The 22,605-nt window shown below is 38.3% G+C and overlaps 1 protein-coding gene across 4 annotated transcripts; it reads left to right on the forward strand.

The window, feature by feature from the left end:
• The first annotated feature begins 5,818 nt into the window (after positions 1-5,818).
• On the forward strand, positions 5,819-22,605 carry LOC148880505 (Transducin/WD40 repeat-like superfamily protein). Of its 4 annotated transcripts, none has more exons than XM_088962429.1 (7): positions 5,819-6,955; positions 9,296-9,584; positions 16,951-17,439; positions 18,219-18,440; positions 18,546-18,618; positions 20,466-20,576; positions 22,069-22,605. In XM_088962429.1, the coding sequence occupies exons 2-7, from the start codon at positions 9,468-9,470 to the stop codon at positions 22,434-22,436; spliced, it is 1,380 nt and encodes a 459-aa protein (XP_088818555.1). In that variant the 5' UTR covers positions 5,819-6,955; positions 9,296-9,467; the 3' UTR covers positions 22,437-22,605. The 4 variants fall into 4 exon arrangements, with proteins under 4 accessions (XP_088818555.1, XP_088818556.1, XP_088818554.1 ...); XM_088962430.1 differs by having other exon boundaries at positions 6,003-6,942; XM_088962428.1 differs by having other exon boundaries at positions 6,130-6,955; positions 9,426-9,584.

Here is a 22,605-nt window from a genome sequence, read left to right on the forward strand (position 1 = left end):
TGTATTCCATTGTTTTAGTATTCTCATTACAAATGGGACATAATGGATTCACCTTGCTTGAACAAAGTGCTAACTCAGTGTTGACAGGTAAGACACCCTTCAAACAACACCATAGGAAAAAAAGAGGACACAATGTTGTACAGATTTATTCTTCCATAGCTCTTTCCAAGATAAGTTCTGAAGGGCAAATGAATAATTTGAAGTGTTGGCTTTCCCTAAACCAAGATTTTGTATCCTGAATATACTGTGTACTTCCCATGAGGTGTTCATCTCCAAATAAGCATATCATCCATTGACTCTCCATTGATTAGGTCTGCCATTTTGCACAATTCTAGTCCATAGACCCCTCTAGAACCACATGTTGCAAAGCGTCATTCTGAAAAGGCCACGAGTCATAGAGAACATGGGTTTTCCAACCATTTCCAATTAGCCACTTGTCTCCCACTATAAAATATTTTCTAATGTCCACTATACTTGTCCAAATCCTTGAACACCCTAACTTCCTTTCGACAACCCAAAAGGAGCCATGATCCTAGTATTTTGACTTTAGAATGTCAAACCACAGGCCTCTCTCTTTCGTTAATAACCTGAAGACTAGTTTCATGATGAGTGCAATGTTGACAAAACATAGATCTCTAAAGCCAAGCCCACCCTTCTCCATATGGTGCAAAAATTCTCTTACGCCCGCACATAAATGTGAGGGGTATTTGACTTATACCCATACTAGGAATCTCTTGTGATTTTGTTCATATCTTCATAGACTATCTTAGTGATTAGAGACATTGTTAGATGATAAAGAGGACAGATAGGGTGGAGATTTACTTCATTGAAAACGTATACATAAAGGAGAACAACACTTGCCAAAACAATAGGGGTAATATAGTCGGTTTCCTTTATATTGTTAATGTGGATGGCAAATTGGATGGAGTCCAACAGGTACGATTTTATATTTGTTGGGCATAATGGGGGGATGGGGGATGAGCTACTCTGCCCCCTTCCCATTGTGTAGCCCTTTGAAATAAAAAGGGGAAGACAGGAAGGAATGAGCATGAGTAGGTTGACTTATAGAGTAAAACTTGGTACCTACTCAGGAAAATTCCCAATTAAATATCATATACTTTAGGCCTAGTGCCACTTGGTCCACAGACTTTCAAAACATGCCAATCTAGTATCCGTTAACCAGTTGTTAAATAGCTTTTGAAATGACATAAATGCTCTTCAAGCATCATATAGTTTTCTTTATCAACCAATCTAGTACCTACATTTAAAGGGCATTTATGTATTTCCAAATTATACTTAACATTTGGTTAACGAGTTGATTAACATTAGGTACTAGATTGGCATGTTTTGAAAGTTTGAGTATTGAATTGTTGTACTTTAAAGTGTAGGGACCAAAGTGGCACTAGGCCTAAAGTGCAAGGTACTAATTGGGAATTTTCCCCTACTTATCTTGTAGGGATTGATTATAGGTTTTTGGAACCATAACCCATATGGTCAAATACTAGCAAGAGGCGCCCGAGCGAGTTGTTACATGACTTGAGTATAGAACAATTTTAGGAAATAAAGCAAATTTCAATAATTGAATGGTAGGTAGCAAAATCACAATGTGCCAATGAACATACTAACACATTAAGGCCTTTCAATTTTCAACTTTCAACAATACCAATTGAAAACGATAACGATTAAAATTACATTATAGTGCTTCAACAACAACTAGTTATTTTTGTTAAAATTAGGGAACTTTGCCATTGTCATCTTCTTATTGCCACGGTGGCCCACGAAAAGTCTTTTAAGGAAGCATCAAATATACCATAGTGGTGCTATTGTGTACAGCCATGTTGTGCAAATATTCATATATTGACAACTGCCATCCAATGAGAGGATCAAATAGTCATTAAATTGATGTTAGGGACATTGACCATCCAAAAGCATTTGTAACTCTTATTTTTGAATTCTGACACAAGGTGTATGAGGGAGAAGCCAGGGACTAGGGAAGATGAGGGAAAATGAAAGACGAGAAGTCCCTATAATCGCAAAGGAACAAAAGGAAAAAAAAATGAAAGCAAAGATATAAAGTACGGCAACAGCGGTAGCTCCAACATCAATAGAGAGGAAGAAGAAAAAGAAGTGTAATTAGTGAATAGGAAGAAGACGATGAGAGAGTCACTTGTGATGGATTCTATCAAACAAATCCCGACATCAATGCCTCCCTGTAATGGTAGCTCAAAATCATCCTCACCACCACTTCACCTAGTGATTTCACTCAAATGTCTCAAGGACTTTAGCTTTGAATAGGAAACCCTCGTTGGCGTTGCCACTATCGAACATGTTAGTTTCAGCCGCCTTGCCGACGTCTGGATCAAGGCCATAACTGTCATTCTCCTCCACTCCCTTTCCTTCCTCCCACGCACTGCGCAATGCCGCCTCCAACCATGGCAACTCAATCTCTGCCTTCGCTTCCCAGACCGCTCTATCAACTCCGGCTTGGCCTCACCCATTCTGTACCCCCTTGTAACAAAGGTGAAGCACTGCATTAGTCCAGGAAGCCATTATAGATGCTTTGCAAGTGAAAGAAAGAACAAAGACAGAGAGAGGGAGAACGAGAAAGGGTTTCAAAGCAAATATGGGGTGAATCCCCTCTTCATTAATCTACTACTCTAAGGAGTTTGGTCGAATTCTTCTCGATGGAAGCTCCTTTGGTTGACTATTCTTATGCTCAAATCTTCGCCAAATCAAACTGTAGACAAAAAATCCTTGTCGTAGATGAATAAACTCCATGCGTTTGAGAACAATCAATGTAATTGTTTGTTCCCTTCTAACTCCTACTTTTCAGGTGTAGGGTTTCATTTGCTTGCAGGTTTTGCTTCCTCGTTTAACTTCACACTTTTTGCGAGTTATCTCGTTTGTTTATTGCTAAATCGGGGAGTGAGAGAGAAAAAAAGAGGTTGAGAGGTTGAAGATGGACATTGAGAACGGGAAGATGAATAGGGAGAGTGGGAAGAAGGGTTGAAGAAAAAAAAACCAAAAGAGAGAAGTGGTCAAAGGAGAGAGAGATAGAGTGTTGACATTCGTCTCTCATGCAATGAAAAAAGAGAGAAGTGTTTAGAGGAGAGATAGATAGAGTATTGACACTTGTCTTTCATGCAATGAAATATATATATATATATATATATATATTTTCACTGAGTTTGTTCACGCGTACAAGTCATTGATCTAATCCGAACTATATATATATGAACCTACATATGTTGTTGAGCATAGGTGGAGTTTGGGAGTGCTTATTCTAGTAAGCTTTTGGTGAAAAAAAAAACACTCATTTCAAACAAGGTTAGTATAAGTTTTTTGTTTTTTTTCAAAAAGACATGCCTAGACAAGAGCCAAAAAGGAAACAAGCACTTAAAAATAAGCAAAAAAATTGAGCTTATCAAATAAGTACATCCTTGGGAATAAGCACTCATTTGAATTTATTTTCCAAATACAAATAATTGCTTATTGGTGTGGTCCTATTGAATAAGCACCTATTTTTAAGCAATGCCAAACTTACCTTGACACAAAAGTATATATTAACTTAACATTTTTAAACATTAAAAATTAAAACTATAAATGTGAATGAATTACATAACCACAAAGTGCATCATTAATAATGTTACTATCAAATGTGATTGACTAGACATCACATTCCCTATTTTAGAAAACTAATTTTCAATGATCAATCTTTAATCAAGAACCGAACTAGATTTGAACAAAGCAGTAGGAGAGGGAAATACCTGATACGGAGAATTAGTATCCCCCAATGAAGGTGTTCACGCCCAAAAAAATCACCAAAGACTACTCCCACTAAAAAGGGCGCAGCAGAATCAACAACGTTCTTCACAAGAACTGGATCTTTTGCAAGAACCCACTGGACGACAAGTGAGCACAACTTCTTTTCAATTCTTTCCCAAAGAACTGAAATCAATAACGCTTCTTGATGACTCCCACGTAGGTGGAGATGAACTGCTAATGGCAGCGACGACAGAGAGAAATTGGCGCAGTATCACTATATGCTGATTTCTCTCTTTTGTGTTGTATTTGTATCTTAGATGAGTGTGTTTTGAGGCTGCCGCCCCCTCCTCCCTTTATAACCCTAAAGGGATAAACTCCTAATCCCATTAGGAGATGTTGATCCATTTAAGTGATAAGGTAGAGTCCTTATCTAATCTACAGACCATGATCAACCCTCCTAATTTGATTAGGAGTTTCCAGTTTTGAATCATATTCAAATCTAGACTCTTACTGAGTGGATAGGGACTTTCCCTTATCTTTTAAGGTTGGTCCATATCTTAGATTCACCCCATTCAAGCTAATCTAATTAGCCCAGCTCGTTTTGGGCTTTTGGCCCATTAAGTGTATGTGCTCACTTAAGCCTTCCAAATTGCTGCTTAGTTGAGCTTTTTTCTGTATGGCGTGGGACCCAAATGTTGATCTACACATCAACCACAAGGGTTCGGCTCAGTCTTTGTCACAAGGCCTAGCCGAATTCACTAGAAAGCCCAGTGAACCCCTTGAGCCCATCATATGAACTCTATGGGCACAACACTTACACTAAATGGTCATTGGACCAAACCACCTTGTAACACCCAATGACTGTGGGCAGATGCAAGATTAACCCATTAGGTTTAACCCTTAATAGCCTTACACTTATCCTCTCAGCCCATAATGATCAAACACTGCCCGACATGGGAGGACCTCTCCCCCGACTGCAAGGTATAGTGCTGCACTCTCCTCTTACATGGACCCTAGGGATTAAAACATTTTGCAAACAATTTTGGAAACCTATATATATTATAATATATAAATATATTTTGCAAAACAAAATTTCAACGATTGAAATCAACTGTCGACAGTTTTGGTTTCCATCAGAGAGAGTGCATTTCCTCGATCATTACCTTTGTCCGACAAAGGGGCTGATCCTGTCACTATGATCACCAACTCATATGAGTTCATGAACCATCTCAACATACCCGGGTTTTGACCCCCTCTAAGGGTCTCATTGATTGGCATATCAAAGATGGCCTAATCTGCCACCTAGTGTGGTGCCATAATCGAGTTTAGGGGTCAGGTGTAACATGCCACTTTTTCCCATTAATCGCCAAAGTCCAGGGCAATACTGGAATTCTGGTCTGGTTCAAGGTCTCAACTGATCCCACACTACATGTACCTCGAGTCTCACCCTAGTGGCAGAGATAGACCACCCCAACCGACTTGGCGGTACATCAGTGTCAGCCTTATCAGGATAGGTCTCCCTAGACCGACCCACTGGCTGTGAACGTTCTAAACCAACACAAATCTCATAAGTGTCCGGTTTTAAAGGTATTATACAAAAACACACCACATGACATGAATCAAATATGCACTTTATTCATTTACAATAAATGTCATAAGTACATAAAATTGATTGCAACTATCAAATGTGATTGACTAGAAATCTAATTGACAAAATGTTTACACTAAATTTTTAATAATAGTAATAATAATAATAATTATTATTAGTATTATATAATTATAATTTGAAGTCTACAAACAATACTTTCTCTACATTACCTAATTTATACATCAAATATTAAATTAAAGAAAAATGATCAATTCACTTGAGTGATTTAATGGGCAAATGAGACCGTGATCTTTATAACCATAAGTGTTTGGTTTAGGTATTTACATCCCAAAGTGTTTTGAAATTTATAGGTTGGTTTATCCGAAGTGACTTAAGCCCCGTTACACAAGGCCAATCAAAATCAATTCTTTGAAGTTTGAATCCGATTGGATGGCGTAAATCCTCATACTTTGTAACTTGCATGGGTGGGGTTGGTTACCCTATCTATAGAGTCAATTTGAAGCCATCTAGCTTTGGGTGAAACCGACCCATTTACCCATCTGAGCATGCGTCCAACTAAAGGGGTTTTGGGTCAGGGTTTATGATTTATGATTTACGTTTTAGTCATGAAAATCTCAAAATCACAGGTGGTCGGAGTCCGGCAACCGGCAAAAGGCCACGGTAGGAGCCAAGAATTGCCCGTGTTACCCGTGGACTACACGGGTTAAGCAGATCCGGTATCGATTCTTAAGCATCCCCAGTTCCCCACCAAGGTCCCTCTGGTTCGGACTGAATTGTTCAGTATCACTGGAACAGTTTTCTTTACCCTAGATCGAGATCATGGCAAAGAGGTTTTAGAGGGTTGAGTGAGCTCGGATTATAGGAGGATCGAGGAACCGCTGGGGGTCTGGGGCGGGACATTCACATGCACCCTAGAGGAGGATCGAGGATTGTGGCTTCCGACTGTGAGTCTCGAGCTGCTTTTCTTGTTTCCTGAACTTCAACTATTTTTTGTTGTCAGCTACAAAGGGTTTAGCCGGAATGGCATGGAAGAGTATTCTGCAAATTGCAGGTAAGATGCTCCACGGGGTTCTTTCTGCTGCATAGGTTCGTTACCTGTTACAAAAAAATAGGAACACAAGCATTGATATCATGAAGTCTCTAAACGGAAGAAGAGAATGGAAAACTGAGGAGGAAGCATTGTTGGCAAGAAACAAATTAGACACGGGAGAGGAAGTGTTGAGATTTTTTGACTAGAGGATTTTGTGCATAGCGAGAAGGGAAAGACAGTAGGAGAATACAAATGTAAAAAAGCATTTTCTAGGAAGAACAAAAGGTAGAGATGAGAAACCATCTTTGTTTCCCGTCGATCCCCCTCTGCTTTCTTTTCCTTCTTTCTCCGACCTCGAGTCTTGCATAACAGCGGTAATGGCAGTCAGGTGACAGTGACAGTAACCCAGCAGAAGCATTTCTCTCTGAGGGTAGTGAACAACAATACTTGCAGGTTCTTTCTTGGTTTTCGGATCGATCTGTTCACCCTCAAGCTTCCTTTCTCACCGATAGCCATGAAATCTGTGCACTCGTTCAATGTATCCTTCTAAGGTGATTTTTTGGCGTTCTCCGTAACACTGGTTTGGTGCATCTTCGTTCCATCAAATTATTATTAATAACCCTGCTTTTCTGTGTCACTGTGTCATTTCTTGGTGCTTCTTCCAAGAAGATGACATGGAGGAGAAGTGAATATCTTCAAATCTGTAACCGGAAATATAGCATGGAGGAGAAGGGAAGAACTTCAAGCAAAATCAGATACAAAAACCTGCGTGTTTACAAATATACAAATTTTATATTATAAAATAGATAAACAAGTAATGTTTTTCTGCATTTTGATATCTAGATTCTTCACGTTTTTTACACATTTATGGAGATTTTTTTTTTTTTTTTTTCTGTCGTTGAATAATCCGGAGCCTAATAGGTTCTCTGTTAGAAATAGTAAATAAGCATATCTACGGTCCATATTGATTGCTTTTTATTTCAAAGCCTTTAGGTTATATGATATTTTTTTGAAGAAATTAGGTCATATGACTAGATCATCATGATTTTTTGTCACGGAAAATCTATCTACTAGTCTTTAAAAAATGATCAAATTCCAATGATTAAGTGCCACAGTATGTTTACACCACTTTTCATAGTTTTCAAGGTGCCAAAGCGAGGCTAGGCGATAGGGGGGCAGGGGCACCTTGTTGCCTAGTTGCCTAGGTGCCTGCCTAGGCAATGGATTTTTTTTTTTAATAAGTAAAAAAACGCATATCCTAGGGTAGTTCCTAGGTTCCATAACCATATTTCCTCAATAATTATCCATGATTTTCATTAGAAAAGTATAAACTTCATGTTAAAGTATAGAAAATCAACATATTCATGAGAAGAAAAAGAAGAAAGAAAAGAAAATAAAAAAAGAGGCTGAACCCCTATTTTTTCCACAGGACAAAAAAGAAAAGAAGAAAAATTTAATGTGTTGATTTGATAAAATTTTAAGTTCTTCCTTACTTATTGGTTCAGGTTTTGAAGTCTTTGAGAGTTCAATGCAGCATTTAGCAATGTGTGTGTTAATTAAATCCTAACAAAAAAGAAAATAATAAAAAGAAACTGGTACATAATTATATACAAACAAAATGAACATTTTAGTTTAATAATGTCTATTTTATAATTATAATCTCAATCAATTAAGAATACAAAAGTATTTTATAACACAATGTACAAAACTACTTGGCGATTAGGCGAGGTGAGCCCCTAAGAGCGCCTTGTCGCCTAGGCATCGCCTTGACAACTATGCCACTTTTACATGTCCATGCAGTTTGTCTTTTCACTTTCTCACACAATATGCACCCTCATGCGTTTTTTTTTTCCTGCTTGTAAGTCCTTGTGAACATCTTTTTTCTTGGTATTTCATATTTATAGGGTTATAAGATTTTGCCTCCAATAATATGAGGTTACAATTTGTGGATATCTTTCTATTCCAATAACGTAGAATTATGTATATTTCTTCCCAAGGCAGCTTAGTGCTTTAAGATGTTGGAGTAAATAAAATATTACCTTCTCGCATTTATTGCTACTGCACTGTTCATTCTAGTTCCTACTGCTTTTTTACTTATCATCTACGTAAAAACAGTCAGTCATAATGATTAATTTGAATGAAACTTGACTTCTTATCTTTGTTCTTATCAATAATTGAAGGAATGAAAGGGATTCATATTCCATGTCCTAAATGAATGAGCGGACTAGAATCTGCAGTATATGAAGTTCGATAGTATGGTAGAAAGAAAAATATGAACCTTTCTACCACACTATCTATTATTGAATAAAGTTGTACTGTATTATACATCAATCTACAATATGCATCTTCAAATATGTACGTATACATGTACATATTACCCCCCCCCCCCCCCATTTTATTTCTTCGCAACATCCATTTTATTTGTATTGATTCCGATCAATCAATCGAATGCCAATTTTTACTCTTATGGTTCTAATTCCCAGGTCTCTGATCATTTCCAATATGGATCCCTTTCATGTACATTTATAGGCAAGCCCATTAAAATAAAAAATTACCACAGATGAAAATGTTGGTTGTGATTTACATTTACTGATCCGGGGCTACCTGTGTACCTATGGTTCTGGTCATAGCATTTATATATATATATGTGTATGTATGTATGTATGTGTATGTGTATGTGTGCGTGTGTGTGTGTATTATTTTTATATATTTCATTCAAATATTTAAACTTCTTTTACCATAAATTTTCTCAATGACTCAAGTGCTCCAAGAATCTAGGTTTTGAAGAATGTAGGTTGCCATATATTGAATCAGTTCAGGAGCCAATCTGGGGCATACTTATGTTCTAAACTGTAGAGACATTCCCTTATTTAGTATAATTCATGCTTCAGATTGCAGCTAAAAGAGAAGGTAATTCAGGATAATTCAAGGCCAACCAATCTATCACATTAAAAAGATATGGGTTCTCATTGATTACAGTTTATCAGAAAATGATTAGAACCTGGTTGCTTTCGAAACCAGAGCTTTGAGATCTCAGTGTCACTACTTTTGCTGAGGTTATTAATGGAGTTCACAGAGGCTTATAAACAGACAGGTCCTTGTTGTTTCTCACCAAATGCACGTTATCTTGCTGTTGCTGTTGATTATCGCCTAGTGATTCGGGATGTTCTCTCACTCAAGGTACTTACTTCATTCAAAACATTGGTTGCATTAAGAAGTTATGATCCAAATTTTAGAATTAATGGGCTTATATCAGGACTTTTATGCATTTTATTTTATTTCTTTGATTTGTTTCTCATGTGAAACTATCATAGAAAATAAATTTGTTGAAGAAAAGGAGAAAATTTGCATCTGACCTGAACAACAATACATAATTTAAGTCCAATTTTTGTTATGTAGTGAAGTTTTTGTTGTTGTTGTTGGTTATTTGTGCCATACCAATAACATCTGATAATCACTAGGTATGCATTCTGAGCACATCTAATAAGTCCCAAAATTTATGTGGACAAAAAAAATTAACACAAAGATGTAAATCAGTCCTCTAATATCAAGATTAAATTTAGTGATTAGCAGAATAGAACAAATCTGAATAACTATATAAGAGAGGAAGATGGCGAAGAGAAGAGGTAAGAGAAGAAGAAGTCGAATAATCACCCTTCTCCTCTGACCCTATTTTTTATTAATCTCTAAAAATTGATGATGACAAGTATACCCTTAAGTGGGCGGCCAGTATGGAAATTACATAAAGAAAGTAAAGCAAGAACAAATAACAGGCTCATTAAGTGAGGCCCATCAACATAAAATAAAAGATAAAATAAAGGATATCACATGAGAGGCTGTTAGGGCCCATTCGACCCAGTCTCTTTACACTCCCCCTCAAGCTGAGCATAGATTTCAATCATGCCCGGCTTGCTTATATAGTGTTTCAATTTCCCCCTGGGAACTCCCTTGGTCAAGATATCAGCCAGTTGCTCTTCTGATGTGATAAATGGTAAACAAACTTCTCCTGAAGAGACTCTTTCCTTTATGAAATGCCTATCAACCTCAATGTGCTTAGTTCTATTATGCTGAACAGGATTATGTGCAATGTTGATAGCTGCTTGGTTGTCACAATAGAGCATCATTGGTTTTTAATAGTCCACACCCAACTCCTCTAGATGGGATCGTAACCATAGTAATTCTGACACACCATGAGCCATTGCCCTGTATTCTGCTTCAACTGAAGATCTAGCAACTACTGATTGTTTCTTACTCTTCCAAGAAACAATATTCCCAGCAACCAGAGCACAATAACCTGAGGATGACATTCTGTCATCAATACATCCTGTCCAATCTGCATCAGTAAAGGCTTCCAGCTTCATGTGACCATGCTTAACAAATAGAATACCTTTCCCTGGAGTACCTTTCAAGTAGCACAGAACCCTTTCTGCAACAACTAGATGAGTATCTCTGGGAGAATGCATAAACTGACTGAGAACACTTACTGCATAGGAAATATCTGGCCGAGTCATACAAAGGTATAACAACTTCCCAAACAGTCTCTGAAACACTCCTTTATCAGACAAAGGTGCACCATCTGTGGCAGAAAGCTTATGATTAGGATCAATGGGAGTGGAGATAGGTTTAGCTCCAAGTTTACCAGTTTCAGCAAGAAGATCAAGGACATATTTGCGCTGAGATATGAATATTACCATCCTTAGATCGAGCAATTTCAATGCCCAAGAAATACCGAAGATCTCCCAAATCTTTGATGTCAAATTCAGAGTTGTGAAATGCTTTTAGTTTGCTGGCCTCTTCAATGTCATACCCGTGACCACAATATCATCAACATAAACAATCAAGAAGGTCACCAGAGAGTCATCTCTCTTCAAGAATAGTGTATGATCAGATTGTGTTTGAATGTAGCCAAAGGAGACAATAGCAGTCCGAAATCTCTCAAACCAAGCACGAGGAGATTGTTTGAGACCATAAAGGGATTTGTGTAGTTTACACACCTTGCCTTTCATTTCTTTCCCATACACTCCTAGAGGTAGAGACATATAGATCTCTTCATGCAGTTTTCCATTCAAGAAGGCATTCTTAACATCAAACTGGTGTAGGGGCCAGTCAAAAGTAGTTGTTAGAGAAAGTAAAACCCTGGCTGAAGTCATCTTAGCTACAGGAGCAAATGTCTCCAGATAGTCAATGCCATACATTTGGGTGTAACCCTTAGCAACCAACCGAGCCTTAAACCTCTCAACAGAGCCATCAGAGTGATATTTAATAGTAAACACCTACAACCCACTGGTTTCTTTCCTTCCGACAAGTCCACAATGTCCCAGGTATGATTCTTATGCAGTGCATCAAGTTCAGTCATCATAGCATCCCTCCATTCAGCTTGAGATAAAGCTTCCGGTACAGACCTGGGTATCACATGGAAAGAAACAGAGGCAAGAAAAGAGTAGTAGGAAGGGGAGAGAAGGCTGTAAGATAAGTGTTTGGATATATAATGGGCTGTACACTTCCGCTTGCCCTTGCGAAGAGAAATAGGAAGATCAAGGTCTGGAACAGTCAGAGATGGGTCAGTAGAGGGCTGACCTGTTTCCTTAGGAATGATGAGAGTGACAAGATGCTCTTCTGAAGGAGTGGAAACAACCTGCACATGTCTGAATCTCCACCTTTGGTACCACCTCTAGAGAGCAAGAGCAGAAGCAGGAGGGGGAGCAGGGACATCAGGGGTAGGTCCAGTGGAAGAGGTGGACACCTCATGATCGGACTCACAAGGAATGGGAAGCGGAACAGCTGGAGACAAAGCAAATTACTCATTAGATTTCTCCCCCTCAGGAGGAATACTGAAGAAGGGAGTCAACTCTGCAAAGGTGACATCCCGAGATACAAAGCGGGTGCTTGAAAAACTAGGGTTTTGCTCTGTCCAACAAATGGGCGGGAGAGAGAAGACACTGCCGCACCTACCAGAGTAACCCAAACTCTTCCAAACCTGAATCGCCCTCCTTTAGCAGTCACAAGACACCTTCCAAGCACAGAGCGCCACACCCAAGCTTCACCTTTCCTGGTAACTCGAAACTCTCCAGTTGGCTAGGGTTTTGGGCAGCAACAAAACAACATCACTTCTTGGCAAAATTTGGCCAGAACTAAACTCTCCAAACCCTTATACCAACTAGGCAAGTGATTCTCTATACTATAGAGAACCTATCTCTCCATACACTCTCTTGATTTTAGAGTGTGCAGGAACAAAGAAAAAAGAAGAAAGAAGAGCTGAACCCGCTTTGATACCAAGATGTAAATCAGTCTTCTAATATCAAGATTAAATTTAGTGATTAGCAGAATAGAACAGATCTGAATAACTACATAAGAGAGGAAGATGGCGAAGAGAAGAGGTAAGAGAAGAAGAAGTCGAATAATCACCCTTCTCCTCTAACCCTATTTTTTATTAATCTTTAAAAATTGATGATGACAAGTATACCCTTAAGTGGGCGGCCAGCATGGCAGTTACATAAAGAAAGTAAAGCAAGAACAAATAACATGCCCATTAAGTGAGGCCCATCAACATAAAATAAAAGATAAAATAAAGGATATCACATGAGAGGCTATTAGGGCCCATTCGGCCCAGTCTCTTTACACACAATTTAGAGGCAAGATGATAGTACAAGGACAATGATTTTATTTTATTTGATCAGCAACACAAAATTGGTTCATTAGATTAAAAAAGGCAGCAAAAGATGAAGAGATTAATGGCGTGTAACTTAAAGTGGCTAATGATATAAATAAAGGTAGAAAAAGACGTTTGTCGGAATGAAGAGAAGGTCCACAATATAATCAAAGCAGAATATGCATGTTATAAAGATTGTTGAAGACTAAAAATGTAGAAAACTTGGAAAATGTAAACAGACAAGAAAGGAAGCTAAAAAACAAAGCTAGACCGATGATTTAAAAGGCAGTTAGAAAGAAGAGGTTTTTAAATAAGTAGAACTAAAACAAAATATATGCAATGTGAATTTAACAATAATAGGAGTGCAAATCAGGATGCACTTGGGATTAGAGACCTGGGGAGATATCTCAATGTGATATTTTCTGTTACCTCGGTTTGAGAATCCATATCGAGGAGGATGCCACTCACAAAATTAGGTCAAGATGGACAAAATAAAGGGGTGCATCTGGAGCCTTATGCAGTTGGAGAATACCATTCAGGCCAGAAGGAAAATTTTATAAAAGGGTTGTAAGGCCAATAAAGTTGTATGAGCTTATGGGCCCAGAGTGTTGTACAATCAAGAAACACCATATCTAAAAAAATGAGTGTAATAGAAATGCGAATGTTAAGATGGATGAGTGGGAAAACTAGAAAGGGTAAGGTTAGAGATTAATTTTTTTGAATTTACCTTGGTGTATCTACAAAATTCTGGATAAGGTATTGTCTTTGAGGTTAAAGGAAAGTTCTCCCCTCCATCATTAGTCAAGCCCAGTGAGCTTTTGTGCAAGGGAGACAAATAATTGATCAAATCCTGATAGCTAATGGATGTATGGAGGAAGTGAGGAGGTCTTGTCGACAAGGTTTTGCCTGTAAGTTGGGCTTAGAAAAGGCTCATGATTTGGTGGACTGGAATTTTTTGATTGAGGTACTAAGGAGTTGTGGATTTAGAGAAAGATGGTGTAATTGGATGAAGGGTTGTGTCAATTCCTGCCACGTTTCAATGTTGGTCAATGGCATGGTTAGGGATTTATTTCTAGTTTGCAGAAGCCCAAGATAAGGTGGCCCTTTCTCGCCCTTTCTTTTCACCCTCGTAGCTGATGTCTTTAGTAAATTAATCACAAAAGCAAATAGGGAAGATGTAATAAAGGGTTGGAGGATAGGTAGAAATAGAGTTTTGGTAACCCACCTCCATTTTGCTGATGACATAATAATTCTGTGAAGGGGGCAACCTGGGTAAGGTGAGGAATCTAAGAGGTTTGGTAACACACTTCTAGAGTATCTCCAATCTGAAGATAAATCTGGACAAGAGCTGTGTGGTGGGCATTAATACGGATGAGAGGGCTATTGGTTCTATTGCAGAGTGTTTAGATTGTACTAGCTCTTCTTGGCCTTTGTCTTACGTAGGCGGCTAGGCCTTCCTCTAGGTGCTAACCCAAAGGGGAGTTGCTTTTGGGACCCAAATCCAATATTGGAGAAGTTTGAAAAAAGGTTGGCAGCTTGGAAAAAAGAGTTATATCTCTATAGGGGTAGAATAACCTTGCTGAGAGCTACCTTAGCTAACTTGGCATTTTATTATCTCTCGGTGTTTAGAATTCCTGTTAGGGAGGCCGAGAAGTTGGAGAGATTGATGAGGAACTTTCTTTGGGAACCAGGGGATGAGAAAAAGGACCATTTAATAAGGTGGGATGTAGTGTGTAGGAGCAAGGAAGAAGGTGGTTTGAACTTAGGCAATCTAGTCCTTAAGACTGTAGCTCTTTTGGGGAAATGACTATGAAGATGGCCATTGGAGAGAGAGAGAGAGACTGTGGCATGAGGTGATTGATAATATTCATGGTTCTTTGGAAAATGTCTGGAATACTGGTGTATCACGTCAGGCTACTTCATCCACTCCTTGGAAAGCAATTCATGACATCCTTCCTTATTTCTGAACTTTATCAAGTACGATGTTTGTTTTGTAACTCTGTTTTATTTTGGGAAGATATTTGGGTGGGTAATTCAGCTCTAATGGACTTCTTTCCTTCCCTTTATTCCATCTCCATGCTTAAATTGAATGTTGTTTCTCATTCCTCCCCTTTCCTGTCCTTCCTCAGTCTCTAAGTTGGAATTTTGGGTTTCAAAGAGGCTCAAGGGACTATGAACTTCCATGTGTTTCAGATCTTCTTCATCTTCTGGGTGATTTTTTTTTGGACCCCAATCAATTGGGCAGGAGGATTTGGAGCCCCCATCCAAAAGGGTCATTCTTTTGTGCTTCCTTTAAGTCCCTTTGTTCTTCTTCTGGTCAGAAGGTTTTCCTGTTCAAGGAGGTTTGGACTAGGCTTGTTCCCCCTAAAATTATGGTGTTTTGCTGGGAGGTGGTTTATGGAAAAATCAATACTTTGGATTGTTTGCAGAGTCATGTGTTTGTCTCCTAACAGGTGTATTCTGTGCAATGCGAATGGTGAGGATTGTTTCCACTTACTTTTATCTTGCCCTTTTGCTGAAGCTATCTGGAATTGGATTTTTGCTTTGTTTGGGCGCAGGTGGACCCTACCTACAGATGTTTGTCTACTGTTTGAACCTTCTTTCTTTGTGTGGCTACAAAAAGGGGGTGGAGCATGTGGAAATGTATCAAAGCAGCGGCCATATCGACAATTTGGGAAGAAAGAAATGCAAGAATTTTTCAGGAAAAAGAAAGAAACATCCAAAGTGTCAAGGACTGCATTTTGACAAGAACAATACATTGGTTGAGGACTATGGATTCCTTCCAATCCTTTTCCTTTGATGACCTCTGTAGAAGTTGGATAGTTGTGGCGGTGAGCTTGTCCAAAAAACATAGGGTGGTTGCTGACTGGTTTCCTCTGCCTGAGGGGAGTGTAAAGTTGAACTTTGATGGGAGAGTAATCAGGGTAACTCAGGATCCTCTGGAATAGGATGAGTTTTGAGAGATAAGGATTGCAACATATTAGCTCTTTTCTCTGGTCCAATAGGTTTGGAAGATTCTAATAGGGCTGAACTGTTAGCGGCCCTGCAAGGTATTCAAGTTGCACATCAACTTGGAGTGGAAAATTTAATAATTGAAGGGGACTCTAAAGTTGTGGGTTGGCTGGCTGATTCGGATTCAGGGGTTTGGTGCTACAGGGATCTCTTAAAGAAAGCTAAGTGGTTAACAAGAAACATGTGCATTAGTTTACAGTGGGTGGGAAGGTCGGCAAATGCGTTGGCTGATTTCCTTGCTAAACAAGGGGTTATTAGGGGAAATTTGTACTGGGCTGCATTGTAATCTTTCTCTTTTGCTTAATCTGTAATTTTTTTAAGGAGAGGTTGCATCTCGTGCCTCTCCTTGGGATGTTTGTAACAATTTTCTCATTTTGTTAATAAAATTACCATTCAAGTTTAAAAAAGTAGACTAAAATGGTTTTGTCATCTACAAAGAAGACCATCTACAGTACCTGTAAGAGAAGTGATCTGTTACAAGTTGGGGGGGGGGGAGCTAGAAGAGCCAGGGACAGATAAAAAAGAACATGGGTTGAAGCAGTAAGAAATAAATTTAAGGGTTCATAATTCAAAAATGGATATGACACTGAGGAGATTGGAATGACAGGATTTATGTAGCAAACCTCATATAGCAGAGGCAACGCTTAGATGATGATACACAGATAGTCTGAAAGTTACTGTAAATGATAATTTTGAGGTAACAGTAAATTTCTGGAAAACTTACAAATCCTATTTGTGAGGTACCTATCACTCAAAAATTCTGAAATTGGTGTAGGAATGCGAAAAATGATTTTTGTTCCCATGGATTCTTTCCTTGCTTCCATATCGGTGTTATTTGAAGGTCTTAGTTCTTATTTTGTTTCTATATTCCTTCTTCTGATTCAGGTTGTACAGTTATTTTCTTGCTTGGATAAGATAAGCTATATCGAATGGGCTCTTGACTCTGAGTACATACTATGTGGTCTTTATAAGAGACCAATGATACAGGCATGGTCATTAACCCAGCCTGAATGGACCTGCAAAATAGATGAAGGTCATGCTGGGATTGCTTATGCAAGGTGGAGCCCTGACAGTCGTCACATACTCACAACATCAGATTTTCAGTTACGTCTAACAGTTTGGTCACTGGTAAACACAGCCTGCATACATGTACAATGGCCAAAGCATGCTTCTAAGGGTGTTTCTTTTACACAAGACGGAAAATTTGCTGCCATCTGCACTAGACGTGATTGCAAAGACTATATTAATCTGCTGTCTTGTCAGACATGGGAGATGATGGGTGTTTTTGCTGTTGACACGTTAGATTTAGCTGATATTCAATGGTCACCGGATGATAGTGCTATAGTGATCTGGGATTCACCTCTTGAGTATAAGGTGTAAATATGATCTTTACCCTATTTTTTATTTTGAAACTTATCGGCCTAACATTACCTCACGAGTTCTGGTTTTAATATTTGCCATTAACAATATCTGAGTCTTTTTTATGAGATTATGGACTCGTGCTTTCTTTTGTTATATATAAATATGACATTGTTTTAAATTTCTTAGTCATTCAGTTGCAGAGAATATTTCTAGGAGCGAAATATGCTCTATCCATTCAGTTCAGATTCATTTCTTTAGTCCCCATTTCATCATCATCATTATCATCCAAGCCTTATCCCAATGGGGTTGGCTACATGAATCCTATTTCTCCATTCCATCCTGTTTAATGCCATATTCATTCTTAAAGAGAGATCTCTAGATGAAAAATTAAGCTGCTTAGATGATTGCATACATCCTATTACTATTGTTGCTTTGGGCAGTTGGAATTTGGAAAATGTGATAGGTTCAAACAAAATGGGAAATGTCATATGGTCAAGTTAGTTTTGGGTGTATGTATTATATTTTGCAACCATTGAATTGTTGGCACCAATCCAACATGCCTTTGCTGAATGTATTAAAAAGTAGGAAATATTGGAGGCTATGCTTTCTGAAGAATGTGTTTGATCTTTGTGCAGTGTGTACAAATGTTCATATCGTCTTTTGTATATTTATACATCAGGATTTTGTGCACAGGGTGCTTTTGGTGTAAAATTAGTTTGTATTTTCTAAATTAAAATGCTTTAGGCCATGATGAAGCACGGAAATCTTAGAGCTAGTGTGGTATTATGCAGGTTCTGATTTATTCTCCAGATGGGAGGTGTTTATTTAAATACCAAGCATATGAAAGTGCATTAGGTGTGAAAAGTGTTTCTTGGTCCCCATGTGGCCAGTTTCTAGCAGCGGGGAGTTATGACCAGATGCTACGGGTATTGAATCACCTGACATGGAAAACATTTGCTGAATTCATGCACTTATCTTCAGTCCGTGCTCCTTGTAGTGCCCCTGTTTTCAAGGTAAATATATATTTTTTAAAATTTCATAGGACTTGTACTTTTTTTTTTGAGAACTTGCACTTTTTTTTTTTACTTCAAATCTTGGTATTTCTGAAATTTGGGCAGGAGGTGGATGAACCCTTGCAACTCGATATGTCGGAATTACGTATAAGTGACGACTTCATACAGGGCAATTCTGGTGAGCACTTGTCACTTCTTAGGGGGTGTTTTCTAACATGAACAGATTCCTATGGGATGATTTCTAAGAAACTGGACCCACACAATTTTGATTTCAGTGGTTTTCAAAAGTCAGAAAAGTTATCAGTTTGTTCTTCAACATGGATTGGTCCCCATTTTTGTCAAGTGGATAACAAATGGCCAGCAAAAGAGAGAAATCTGGACTCTATAGAGTGAGAGTTATCCAATTTTAAAAATGTCAAAATTTTGGTTTCAAAATTGGGAGAATATTCTGTATATAAAATGAGTAGTACTATTGAGATGGATGAGTGGCAAGCCTAGAAAGGACAGATTCAGGAGGTAAGGTAACACATTTGAGAGGACTTAGGAGTAGCTACAAATAATGACAATATAAGGGAAAGTCAACTGGAATGTGGAATGGTTTCCTCATGTAGATGGGTGACCAATGAACGCTCTGATGAAAAGTTACTTGGTACAAATCTAGCCTCCAAATGAGAAAAGGAAGACAAAAACAAAATGCAGTTTGAAGTTTAGAAAATGATTTAAGGACTTGAAATTTTGCAGAAAATGATGGTTTCAATCAATTCCATAAATCATATCTTGATCTCAGAAATCACTGAAATCAGAATGTCCATGTTGGAGAAAACCATGTTACGATCCCTTCTCGTTTCTTTAAAAATATTATCCAGGAAATGCAACTATAATGTAATGATTTTCTATATTTTTTACAGAGCTTTTGTATCTATTTATTGAGGTATTGTATCAAAGCATGCTTAAAAGTGGAACAGCTTCTCATCTATGTTATATAAAGTGATTGGAAGTTAACCTGTTGGTGGTTTGGTCATTCAGTAAATTAAAAAATGTTATACAAGGGCACTATATATATTTTGAAGAAATTCAAAAGAAAATAAAGACAACTATTCCAAGTTGAAAGTAATTGTGTTTGGAGGAAAGTAGCAAACTGAACTGTCATTCTCATACTTCTTTTATCTATTTTGGCCTGTCTACCAATCATGTCTTGGCAAGCTCTCTATCTCATTGTTGACTTGAGCTCAGTTGCCTATGCAACAACCCCCAAATAAGTCCTGTAAGCTGTAATTAATCAATCAATAATCATCACTCAAGTCCTGTAATGAATAAGGTCTACAATTCCAAGATAAACCTTGTCAAATTACGGATGCATTTTAGATATATAACAGCCAACACCTACCTAGAAGTCTAAGGTTGTCACTACTCTAATTTTAAGGTGATTGTTCCTAGTATTGTTTGAATCAGGACTCAAGAGGCCTTAAGCATATATAATCTGGCTTGTTACTTATATAAGGATAAATAAGCTAAGAGATTATCCCGAGTTTTCCTCAATAATTACCATGCTCTTTGAGTAGCTTTCCTCCTTTTATCGTTGACCAGCCTTCCTCCTGTTCTTTTAGAAGTTTATCTAATGGGAAGTTTTAGCAGATGCTATATTTATGTACTGGGTACATTGGTTATTACTACTAATTTTTTAATCAGCAACAGTAGTCAAAGCTTTATATTGTTGATTGTATGGGAAATAAAACCAACGAACTAAAGTTACATCACAATCTGACGTGTTCTCCCCCATCTGATCATTTCTTATTATCCCTTCCCTTGCTCACTTTTTGAACTTTGCAATGCTTTTTGCCAATCTTGAAGTCCACCTGAATTTGCAGTAACCAGGCTTTTTCTTCCCTATTAAAAATGTAGGGAACCAATGATCTTTGATATGCTATTTTTGTTGTTTTTATTGTTTACTTGATTACCTTGAGGTGCATGTGAAAATTCTATCTCACTCTTTTTTTTTTTTATTTATTTTTTCAACTTTTCCAGAAAATGCTCCAGAGGGACACTATAGAGTCAGGTACAAGGTAATGGACCTACCCATTACCTTGCCTTCTCAAAAGCCTCCTGTAGACAAGCCAAACCCTAAACAAGGCATCGGTAAGCCATTGTTTTATTTTCTTTTATTAATTTGTGACAAGATTAAAAGATTTTATCAATGGAGAAAATGCGGTTACATGATACCTTCTCTGGTGCAAAGAGGGAGGTCCAAGGAAGGAGAAGAAAAAAGAAAATTCAACCAATACACCTTACGAGTAGAGGTGTAAAGTGGGCTGTGCCATGCTGGCCTGCGGGCCGTCATGGGCCGTGCCGCCCTCCCCGGTGAAAAATTTGGGGGTCGGCCCACGGCCCAGGCCCATGTGGGCCTGTTCCATGCCGCGGGCCGGGCTGGCCCGTGGGCCAAGCCTTGGGCCAGGTCGGGCTGGGCATCGGGCCAAAGGTATTTATTTAAAAAAATTGTAAAAAAACTTAAAATTTTAGTTTTATATGAATTTTGTGTATAAAATTGCTTATATATATACAATAATTAAATAAAAGTAAAATAAAATTTAAAAATATTTATTTTGTTAATATATTATATACTATATATTATTATATAATTATAATTTATATAAATATACCCGCCCCGCATGATCGTGTCGGGCTTGGCACGGCCTGCGGACCATCATTTTGGGCCACGGGCGGCACAGCCCGATTTACACCTCTACTTACGAGTTGATAGAACTCCACCTCCCTAATATGATCTCTAAGTTGCCAAGGATCCAGAGGCATTGATCTCTGTGCCTTCTACATTTGGGGATTCTTGGGCATTGTAGGCGAGAAAATATCTCTGCACTTGCTGCTACAGCCTCTCCAACATGCTACGGATGCAGTAATCACTCCTATCCCGTGTAGTCTCTAAGGCCCCACTAACACCTGATGGTCCTGGATTCCTAGGGAGCACTCATCGAAGTTAGGCTTTACCCAGCCTTGTTTAGGAGTCCATCTGCTCGCACTGGGTGCCTTGGCTGAGCATAAGATACTACTTGAAGTTGTAATAGGCATACCTACTGCTGTACTTGAAGTTGTAATAGGTACCATAACTATGTTCTTTGATGAGGATGTTTGCCATTTTATGTGGTTGGGTGAAGCCTAACCTGCCTTTTAATGGACCATACGAAATATACCTACTGCATAAGATTAAATCCATACACACATCTACTACATGCAAGGAGTTGGCAAATGGTACTTTATTTCTGCCTTGGAGATCATCTATACTAAAGTGACCACGTTAGTGATTTTATCCATCCAATTTATGGCATTGTCTTGGATTAGCAAAAGATGGTAGATTACTCAAAAATCCATTAATGTTCACTCCCAACAATCCAGTAAACTTTTAGGAGATTTCCTGGTGAGAGACAATAAATAGTGCAACTACCTGATGTACTCTAATGTGATTGGCGTACTGCCTTTGTGATTTAACTGAAAAAGTTAATTATTTTCTGAGAACTGATATGACCTCAAATACTTAACATTCAAAGATCCCTTTCTCTGGTTGCAAGTAACTGAATCCAGTAATTTGTGATTTGATCAAATTATCTCCAATTAACAGGTCTATTGTCATGGAGCACCGACAGCCAGTATCTCTTCACTCGCAATGATAACATGCCAACTGTTCTCTGGATATGGGACATTCGTCATCTTGAGCTTGCTGCAATCTTGGTACAGAAAGAACCTATTCGTGCAGCAGCATGGGACCCAACATGCGCACGTCTTGTTCTGTGCACTGGAAGCTCACACCTGTATATGTGGACCCCCTCTGGTGCATACTGTGCGAATATTCCGTTGCCCCAACTTACCATTACTGATCTGAAATGGAATTCAGATGGACGTCGTCTTCTCCTTAAGGACAAAGAGATGTTCTGTTGTGCCTCAGTGCCCATGCTCCCAGATTCTAGTGAAGATAGCTCAGATGAATGAATGTTGTTTTTATTTTCCAGCTGTAATGAGCAAATATAATGATTTTGTAATTTTAAGAGGGGACATTTTTGGTGGCTTCCTTGATATTCTCTCCTTTTTTCTTTTAGCAATGTAATATGTTCATGCATTTTTATATTGATTACATGTTAGCATTACCTATCCTTGCCAA

Source organism: Nelumbo lutea, chromosome 1 (assembly GCF_056320005.1).
Source record: "Nelumbo lutea isolate HS-2025 chromosome 1, American lotus-T2T, whole genome shotgun sequence".
In the NCBI taxonomy this organism is placed as follows: domain Eukaryota; kingdom Viridiplantae; phylum Streptophyta; class Magnoliopsida; order Proteales; family Nelumbonaceae; genus Nelumbo; species Nelumbo lutea.

Coding starts and splice junctions, on each gene's coding strand:
- LOC148880505 (XM_088962428.1), top strand. Junction 18,441..18,545: donor GTAGTGCCCCTGTTTTCAAG/GTAAATATATAT, acceptor AAATTTGGGCAG/GAGGTGGATGAACCCTTGCA. Junction 20,577..22,068: donor AAACCCTAAACAAGGCATCG/GTAAGCCATTGT, acceptor TCCAATTAACAG/GTCTATTGTCATGGAGCACC.